The 10,649-nt window shown below is 33.5% G+C and overlaps 1 protein-coding gene across 14 annotated transcripts in view; it reads right to left on the bottom strand.

Moving 5' to 3' along the window:
- Nucleotides 1-1,782: 1,782 nt before the first annotated feature.
- Nucleotides 1,783-10,649, bottom strand: part of LOC145291289 (CCR4-NOT transcription complex subunit 2-like) — a 124,724-nt gene continuing 115,857 nt past the window's right edge. For 10 of the 14 annotated variants that reach the window (XM_080136942.1, XM_080136948.1, XM_080136946.1 and 7 more), the window contains 2 exons: nucleotides 8,925-9,049; nucleotides 1,783-3,430 (listed from right to left, as the gene is read on the bottom strand). In XM_080136942.1, coding sequence (XP_079993068.1) covers nucleotides 3,196-3,430; nucleotides 8,925-9,049 — 360 coding nt within the window. In that variant the 3' untranslated portion in view covers nucleotides 1,783-3,195. The remainder of the gene's footprint in view (nucleotides 3,431-8,924; nucleotides 9,050-10,649) is intronic. The other 4 variants (XM_080136949.1, XM_080136950.1, XM_080136955.1 and 1 more) reach the window with 1 other exon arrangement.

Here is a 10,649-nt window from a genome sequence, read left to right as displayed (position 1 = left end):
TAACATCATTATTTCACAAGTTTTTAAAATTTAATGCATTAAAAGTTATTGGTTAGTAGTTATACTGCTACTACTACACCTATGAGATTGGACGAGACTGTCCTATAAATCATTTCTCTTACAGATCTCTCTTTCAAGTGGTTTGTCCAACGTTAGGCACCTTTTCAATGTCCTTTATATCACAGTGCATGCTTCTATTTACAAAGTTTATTACAATTATTTGTTTTTACAATTTTAATAGTTATATTGATTTTTTATAAAAAAAAAAAAAAAAAAAAAAAAAAATCAAACTCTATACAAGATTCCTTTTTGTCAATTTGCTATAATTTATATAAAAAAAAAAGAAATGAAAGAATTTAAATAAAATGTTAAATTTCTTGACTTATCTAAAAATTGAAGATTTAATTAAAATAAAAATAGCTGCTCTTTAAATATATTAATTCGTTTTTCCTGACAAACATCGTTCAGCTGTTTGTAATGAAATCCACACGTGAAATGATGTACTTTAAACAAGAGGTTTTCATTGGCTATATTTTTTTCATTTTAAAATGCAAAATATTGAATTTACAAATTAAAATATTCTAATTGTTTCTTTTTTTTTTTAAATTCTATGATGTTACACATAAAAATTACAATGTAGTTTTCAATAAATTTTTTTCATTTAAATTCAAAATGAACTTAAGATCTTTGTATCATTTCATTAGAAATTCAATTTCATCATTCAATCGATGTCTTAAAATCAAATCTTTTAAGCAAAAGGAAAGTTTGCAGATAAAAAAATAGTTCTAGAATTTTTACAATTCCTTTTTTTTTCTTTTTTTTTTTTAAATTCAACAAGGAATTTTTTTCCACAAAACTAATAAAAAATATATCCATAATTTGAGGAATGCAAGTGTCAGAGTTATTCATTTTTCTATAAAAATAGTAATGTTTACCAGCTTCAGTATTTTAAATGTTACTATTGATGACAAAAAGAAATAGGAATAGTTCAAAATAATTTTGGTTTATCTACTCATGTGTGACTATTTGCATTAAATATAAAACATAAGCATGCAAAGTTACCATTAGCAAAGGCCAGAAGTAGAAAATTATTCGTCGGCTTTATCTTTTTCTGGAAGTAGAGTTACAATTAGACCAGAAAGACTGCAGGAAGGAAGGGTTTCATTTTAAGATATTTTTGGCTTGAATTAGATCAGTTTAAAAAGCAGAAACCAAGTATCCAGTTTATATTAAAATTAAATACTTCTTTCCTGCAGTCCTTTCCAGTCGTAACCCTACAATCTGAAGAAATAACATGGTCAACAGATAATTATTACTCTCTGCCAATATTAATGGCACCTTAATATGCTTACTTTTTTAATTGTTTTCGACACAAATGTCGCATATGAACAGGTAAGCCGAAATTGTTTTTGACTAATTCCCAGCCGTATTTCCTTTAAAATAATTCATGTCACCAATAGTAATGTTTACCATGAAGCATTATAACTGCAAAATCTTTTTGCAATTATCTCGATTTGAAAAGATTGACAAACTGTAATGCTAATAAATTTAGATTCAAACAAATTAATTTTGAAATATTCTAATTCTGTTAATGAGACAATATGAATTGTATAAATTATAAATTACAATTGACTTTTGAAAAAAAATAAAATGGTTGACGGATGATTATGCATAGCCAATGCTTATATTTTCTAGTTTAAAAAAAGGGGGGGGGAAAGTGGCTTTAAAACATGAAAAAATTCACAATGAAAATTGACTTGTTTAAAAGATCAAAACCATGAGTTGATTTTTCTTTTCTCTTTTATTTATGTACATTAAGAACTCCTCATCGGAGATCCAAGTACCTGGCCTGAATCAGGTACATAGAAATGGTGATGTAATGATGGATGGAGACAGACTGACCACCTGACCTTTCTCCAACCCAGTTCATGTGGATAGACTGATCAACAGACACATGGATAAATATACCAGCCAGTAGACCTTTTTCCTTCAGTGCTGTTATATTCTTCTTTTTTTTTCTTTCTTTCTCTCCAACTCCTCGTCGTCCAGAATGAGAAAGACGAGAGAGGGACGGAGGGGGGGAGGGGCGTGGTGGAGATGATCGTGTTCTGTGATCAAACGTGGTTCCTTTTCCCAATCTGGCTGATGAAATGGAGGCATTGGCGACACTTGAAAGACAATCAGCAGATGAAGGTAAAAAAAACTTGAAATGATCACACCATACCTGGTTGTAAAAAAGAAATGTTTAAAAAAATAAAAGCGGTGGTGACAGGTGTTGGTTGGAGGGGCAAATGTCCTGATGTAGAGTGGCAGGGTAGGAGTGTCCTCCATAATAATATAGCATGCACACAGACACACGCAGGGGGCACACACGCACACACCCATCCACCCAGCAGATGGAAGACTCGGAGCATTCGGAAATCTGTTTCCTTATCGACCAAGTGACTGCCATTGGAGAAGAAGGAAAGTAGTTCAGTGTGGATTCACAAAAATGGACAGAAGTTTTGTCATCACAGGGTTTTGCTCAAGAGAGATAAGTTCTTATTGTTTAAGACGAGGAGATGGGGAAGGTCAAATAAGTGCGAAGGGAGTTCTGTGAAAAGTAAGGGGAATAAGAGACGGGATGCTATCAAAAATAGTCACAGTTGTTTCTGAGAGATTTTCATTTTTCGACTGAACATCACAAAGCAGTATAACCGGCTAACTGGATTGTTCAGGTATTTAAAAAAAAGGCGGGAGATTTTGTTGAACAGGTGAAAATTGAGGTGTGTGTGAGTGTGTTTATGTTTGGAAAGGGTGAGGGCTATAGACAGGAGAAAAGAGGAAAAAGGTGGGCACTCCTGTAAATCATTTGAGTGTGTCTAAAACCGTATCTGAACAGAACTCAGCAGATGGAGGGAGAACAAGGTGTGCAAAAGTTTTGGTTTTTCGCTTTTTTTGTTTTAAAATAGTGAGAAACTTAGGGAGAGCGATCTAGAAGTTGGTATTGCATTTGTGCCAAACTTCCAAGTTTCCTTTTTTGTGAAGAACTGACTGAGAGATTATTCGCCTTTTAACTGGAAGTCATACACCACGGCCGATTGACCTCACAAAAAAACAACTCTCACATGTGAAAGCCAGTTTTTTTTCGTCCTGGGTGGAGGATGGCAACTACTAATTTAATAGTGTGCCATAATCAGCCTGTCAGAAGCACCGTTAGTGTGCAATGATCTGCTGGTTAGAAATGTGAGGAGAGGTAGGCGTTAACGGTTTGTCTTCAAGTTTGTCATATTCTAGATGAAATTCTTTGGCAACCTTCCGCCAGTTTGTGGCATCAAAATAATAGTAGGTTCCCCGTTCATAGTTGTTGGTCTTGATCATTGGTTCTAAACCGGGAGCCCTTGTTATCCAAACTCTTTCTTCTTTGTGAAACCGCCAATCTCGATTGTATCTGGAATCGAAAAGACAAAAATAAGTGAAATGCACATTTACCCAGATTATTTGCAATATAGAATTATGTTCTTGTTTAGAATTTTACTTAAGAAAAAGCAAAAATACAATGATGTACATACCTGTTATGAAATGAATATGTCATATTCCAAAAAGCACATAAATTAATCAAGTAAGTTTTGTTTTTTTAACTAAGAAAATCAAATTTTATGACAAAGCGAAATGCTATTTTTTACTCTGCCATTTTTATAAATAAAGGAAAGACAACTCAATTTGACCTATTGAGATCAAAATTAGCCTTGTAATGGATACAATTTACTCTTAAAATCGTAAAAACATGATTTTCTATATATATATAAAAAACTATATTATCAATTTATGCGACTTTTGGAATACAACCTCTTTCCGTGATCAGTACATACACCATAGAGGTTTCTGGATATTTTTTGTTTATTTTTTATCAAGCCAAATTCTAAACAAGAACTAGTGAGACCTTGTGGAAATTTCACAAGTGCTTTCTATATCAAAATTTATAATTTTACTGTTAATATTCCTTTTGAAATGATGTCTATCAATCTCAGTACTATTTGGTAAAAATTACTTAAAGTAAAAATAAAATCCTTGTCAAAGCCATATATAACATTCAAACTATTGATAATTTTATAGAAAATATTCTCAAATTCATAAGCAAATGTAAAATAAAATGGTAAATAAAAAAAAAAACATTGTCTTGGACAATCAAAAAAAGAAGTTAAGAAGCATTTCTAAGTTTGATGTAACAGAAATTGAGGTTTTCTTTTTTAACCTCAATATTAAAGAGGAAATGGTTTGTTATGTCTGACAGTGTTTAGCAAAATTCATAACATTCTTCATTCTCTCTCTTTTAAATTATTTAAAAAAAGAAAGAATGGAGAATCTTTTTTATGGAAATCATTCCAAACAAGTCATGAAGCCACTTGATATAAGGAGCTAACAAAAACAGAAGAGGATCATCACAAAGATGGGAGATGCCTATTGACCTTATTCTTGAAAAGAGAAAGGCTATAGGTAGGAGGAAAACAGTCAGCAAGAAGAGAATCCCACAAGCTTGCAGTTCTTGGAAATTTAATTGTCTTTGTATAATTCTTTCTCTTATGACATCAATAGACTCCCCCTCCTAACTTTTAAAGTGAGGTTTCAAAATTTAAGATGAGAATTGATTTGTATGTAGTGATAAGTAATAAGACTACACATCTAAAAACAAATATAAGTTTAAAGCTACTAAAATTCATACTAGTTCCCATCAACCTGTGGTACAACATAAGAATGCTATGTAATGATCAATTCTAAGTGACAGTCTTCTGGAAGTTAAAGGCTCAATCCTCAGTGTGGTGATATTAATACAATTCCAAATTGCTTTACATTTCTACCCTATCATGGCTGACAGAATGAAAGCAAGCTACTTTCCAATGATTAAATAAAGGTGTTCATTCGTGATTCCGTACAGATTCCCCAAGGAAGGTTACATCAGTCGAAACATGAGAATAACATCAAAGCTAAAAATAGTAGTTCAAATATGGCAGGCGATTTATTTTTAAACGTTGGTGCATTTAAAATTTGGTGTAAGTGATATTTTGTACAATATATATGAAATAGTACCTCACTTTACAAAAAAGGATCACTTCTCAATATGGTGGACTTAATATGGGGTTTTAAGTTGTTTTTCAGAAAAAAAAAAAAAAAAAAAAAAAAAAAATCGAAGTTAATCATTTTAGTAAATGAAAATTGGCTTCTAGACAAATCACACACAAGATGGTAAATCCTCATTTTCAATGAACTTTGAACATTCATAATTGGTGCCTAATTGAGTTAATCAAATAAACTTGGTAGCATTATCTTTTGCAAAGATCTGTGCATACATTAAAACTTTGGTTTTGGATACCTAGAAACAGAAAACAAGCCTGCAATGGAAATAGCCCAGAAGAGTAGACAAAAATATGCAAAGATTTTCCACTACAGAAAACTGGAGAAATGGGCCAATCAACAGTGTGCCAAATGTTTTCTGAATGAACAATCACAGGAATATATAAATAATCAAGGCTCTGTAGACTGGCTGAAAAGAGGATTGCTTCACTATGATCAGGAGAGAATGATAATTGCTACCAGAGATCAAAGCTTGATGACCAATGCTTTTAAAAAAATAAATTGTCTTAGTAATAACAAGGGTGGGTTCTGCTACACAGGAATAGAGAGTGTGAGCGACCTGACGTCCAGTTGTAAAATTCTGCTGGGGATGGCCATTATACAATGCAACAAGATGTAATGTGCAAATATTTCCATTGGAAAATCTGAATATCCAGTATAGCAACAAGTTGTGAGAGCATATACAAAAAAAATATTTGGAAATAAATCATACATCATTCATTATGAATATGAAATTCCTACAGCTATGTACCTAGAAAACTGAGCTGTTAAATCCGATATAGTGATATGGGAGAGAATTAGCAACCCTAGTTGAAGTGTGTCCCTAACAATGCTGGCCTTAACAGAACTGAGAGAGAGAAAATAACGAAATACCAAGGCCTTATGTACGATATGAAAAGAAACTGGAATGTTAAGATGTCCATCATAGGAGCAACCAGACTTGTGGAAAAAAATTTCAAAAACTACCTGTTGAATATACCTAGTAAACCAAGCGCAAGAGAAGTACAAACAATTGCACTCTTGCAAAAGGAATGGTTAGAATCTTTAAAAGTTGGAGTGACTGAAATTGTGGGTGAATGTCTGGCATCTAGGAGGATGCTCCATCCTCATGAAAAACTTAGAAAATTAAAACAAAAAAGGGAAAAATGTTAAAAATGAAACTTATAGAAACTTTCCAGAGAAAAATTTGAGACTTTAAAATGTGCAAGTATTAGGAATCTTGATTTAAATTCTTTTATGTTGCTAACAATGCAGTACATTGGAATTATTACAAATATTGATCGCATTACTGCTTTTCAAATCATATCTTGTCGCTCCATCTCTTCAACCAGCGGCGTGTGGTTTCATTACCAACACTGAGGTCTTCGTCCGTGCAGTTGGGCCCCAGTGGGCAAGATGTTAAAATGTGCTCGATGGTCTGAACTTGGGCACCACAGGGGCATTCAGCAGTTGTAGAGTAACCCCACATGAGGAGGTTGTCGCCAGTTTTTGCAACTTTTGCCCTTGCCCTATTCAGAGTGACCCACTCCGAACGGGACAGGTGTGTGCCAGGTGGTAAGGTTTCACTGGGCTCTGGCAGTGCTATATTTGTAGACTGAGGGTCTACCTCTCTCCACATCTGCAGCCGGTAAGAGGATGTAGGAGTGTTCCTCCACTGTGGCAAAGCTTCGCCGGGACACAAGTCGTCTAGCCACCTCCGAGTAACCATAGAGAGGGTATCTGGGGTCTTCGAGTTGTTTAGTATGCTCAACTCTCGCAATTATATCCCGGCGGACTTTAGGTGGTGGTATGCCACTTAATCGGTATAGGGCTGGTAGAGGTGTGCTTTTTAAGTTTTCGGTTATGATCCGGCAAGCTTTGTGGAGATCTGCGTCAATGCGGTGAGCATGGGCTGAGCGAGACCATACTGCAGCGCCATATTCAGCCGTGGAGTAACATAGGGCTAATGATGTTGTCCTTAGTGTGTGTGGGTCTGCTTCCCAACTCGAGTTAGCCAGTATGTTGACTAAGTTAATTCGAGGCGCGATCTTTCGGAGCTTGTCTATGTGTGTCTTGAAGGAGAGAGTTCGGTCCAGTGTGATGCCAAGGTAGACTGGATATGGTTCATTTACTAGCTCCTTACCTTCCCATTGGATCTTCAGCTTCCTGTTGGCTATGTGGTTGTTAAGGTGGAAACTACAAACTTTTGTTTTCCCAGGATTGGGATTGAGGAACCATTTCTTATAGTAGGAGGCTAGGGTTTTTAAGGCACTGGAGATTCTTTTCTCAATTACTTCAAAGCTCGTCTTGTGTCGCAAGACACGTGTCATCCGCATAGATGAATCTACAGATGTGTGTAAATTCTGGTAGGTCATTTGTATAGATGTTAAACAAAGTCGGCGCCAAGACAGAACCCTGGGGCGGACCATTCTTCTGTGACCTCCACCGACTCTGCCTACCATCCATTTCGACAAAGAACAATAAAATTGATAAATTTTGCACACTAGCAAAAATGTTAAGTGATTTTCTTGTTCTTCTGCTAGCTCAAACTGTATCTTTGGGACTGGCGCATTCATGCACCTTTTAACAATTTGAGCTTTGTTTCACTTTCATATTCTGACTCAATGAGTAATCCTCCTGACTGAGGAAATTATTGGACTGTTGATTTCTAATGCTTTGAAAAATTTAACCCTGTTGTGCTACCCTGCAATTGACAATTTTAAAAGACTTTCATTTTCACCTTTGCTTTTCTTTTCAGTTTTGTTGAGTTGTTGATTTTATAAAAATACAAGCAAACCAAAGAAAACTATAAAATTTAATTTCTCCGGATTTGTGTTCTTTCCATTTCTGCCTTTGTTGAGCATTTATGCTTTCTTACTAACCTTCACATCTCATGCCCTTCATCTGAGGGATAGGAAAGTGTAATCAAGAGATTCCAGAGGGACGGTACCATTTTTCGAAGATTTTTTTTTCCCCCATGGATTTTTTAACTTTGTAGGATAACGCTAAGTGGTACATTTTCAATGGTGCCCTCCTTTGCCCTTGACTAAGCCGAAACAGGGCGAATCTACATACTAATCTTCATGCAAGGACTGAGGATAATCAGAGCGTTCAAGACTGGATCAAAAATGTAACATGCCCCTAAAATCTAAGATTATTTTGTATTTTTGCATTTTTTTATTTAAGTTTCTGCCAAGTTTTTCAATATTCATATGTAATTGCCTAAAAATAGAAGAATCACATTTTGTGGAGGTAGGTGAGGGGAGCGATTTAGCAGAAGGTGTTAATTTACAACATTACCAAAGAAATCTTGCATTTCTAACAGTCCTAGTATTAGATTTCAGTTTCTTGTAATAACTTTTTTTTTTAAATTTAAAATGATTCTTTCTTAGAGCATCAAGTTTTCTGTATGTATGCCATGGAAATATTCTAAGCATATTGTGACCATGCATATGAAATTTGTCCAGCTTCGATCTTACTCCAAGGCTATCAAATCTAAACCCGTCTTCAAGACTCACATTACACATCCGTCATATTCTTATATCATTTCTCTCCCGTAAGAAGTAATGACGGAAGTTTCCTGAACTTCACTTCATTTACTTTTAACTCATGTAATCACACTAGCACTAGGTGAAGATTTAGGAAATTTTTTTTAAAGTCGTGCTATTCAAAAGAGAAATGTTTTACGAAGCTTTCCTTTAAATCATATTCAGTTAATCTTATTAATAACTAATCTTTTAGAAGAACAAATAAACTTTAAATATTGTTGATTGGGTAGATTTTGTTTTTTGCAAAACGTAAACAATCCATTGAAAATTTGTGTGGATACTTACAATTCTGCTGCAGCCGCTAATTGCAATACATCTCCACCGTTCATATAAAAAAGAAAGAAGAGCAAATCTTCACCGTATCGGTTAAGTTTCACTGGTGATAGCTGCAAGAAAGCATGAAAAGGCAGCTTTGTTAAAGGCATGATGGCTAGGATCATGCTCACGGGTTTGGCTAGCAGAGCAGAGACAGAAATGAAACAAATAAAAAAAATGTGCAGGAAAAAATTATAAAAAAGATACTGATTTGAAAAAATAAGTTTAAATTTAAAAATCCAAAAGTTATCAAGTTTCAAAATTTCTTTGGATGAGTATTAATAATTTTTATTATTTCAACTACTATTCACATCTTCGATGTTATCCTCACATTATTACAGGCACTATTAAGAATATAATTATTATTTAAGACTGATGGCTGATTGAATGAGAATAATCTACCTCCATGGATTAAATGAAGTGTTCCATTCAAAATTCCATACAGATTTTTGAGCTTGACAGGACACACTGGGGTTACATTGGCCGAAACGGTGTGCAAATAGCATCACAGAAGAAAACAGTAGTTTGAATAATTAAAAAATATATACATATATGATTTATGAAGTTAACTTCCATATTATGTCTGATAGGAAATTCGATTATCAAATAAGTAATAGGTAAGCTGTATGCGGAACAGTTTATTCAAAACAATGACTAGAGTGTTTGCTACTTATCTACCAAAAGACTGGGATTTAATCCAATCTTTGGCAGAATCATACTAAAAAAAGTACCCAACACCTTATCAAGAGTAAGTGGAGTAATCAAAGGAAAAGAGTAGCACCCTCCCCTACATCTCAATGTTGTAGCTAATAAAAAGGGAAACCAATTATACTTTCATTATGTGAAGCAAAACAAAGTAATTTTTTGTGATTGTTCACATCAGTTAAAAAATGTGAAAAGAAAATTTTACATCCATTTTTTTTCACAATAACTTAAATCGATTTTATTAATAGTAGCAGATATTTTTATTTTTAACTGTACGTCAGTATTTTTCAAGATGAGTACATTGAATACACTTGGAGTGAAAATTACTATATTTTCAAAATAAGTTTTAACTAAATGTAAAAAAATAAAATTTTGAAAAAGTAGCAATTTTCACAGATGTATTAAATACATTAAGTGATTCAAATATAGCATGTTTGAAAGATGCAAAAATAATATTAAGAGAATTCTTGGAATGATTTTAAAATAAATACACTAAAATTCATTGACAAAAATGTTTACTAGATTAAATTTGGATTCATAAAAATACTGTCGATAACTCAAAAGTTGTTAATTTTGTTTATTTTTACAAATTTATATTTATACAGGATGATCAAAAAGTCGACAAGGGATTTTTTATTTAGTATAGATTTGTTTGATTTTAACATCATATGATAAAGACAAGAGTGATTTGTTTGCAAATGAGAAAAATGAAAAAAAATTACGAAAAGTAACATTTAATTGGATTCCATTTTCAGATTCATAAATTTGTGCTATTTTCAAAACATTGTCCAACATGGATTGCTGGATCACTCATTCCTGATGTTCTTTCAATTCCCATAGAGTTTCAGGTCTGTTAATGTAAATTTGCACAAGAAAAAGCGAGGATTAGTAAAATTTGGAGAAAGCTAGTTTGACATTGTCAATGTTTTCAATTTTGTTCTTTTAGTAAACAAATCTCCATTGTTTTTCTCATTATGTTAACATTCCATT

The sequence above is a fragment of the Euprymna scolopes genome, chromosome 12 (assembly GCF_053919585.1).
Source record: "Euprymna scolopes isolate OS-2025 chromosome 12, ASM5391958v1, whole genome shotgun sequence".
NCBI lineage: Eukaryota > Metazoa > Mollusca > Cephalopoda > Sepiida > Sepiolidae > Euprymna > Euprymna scolopes.
Note: the sequence above shows the minus strand (reverse complement) of the source record. Positions and strands in the feature narration are given on the sequence as shown.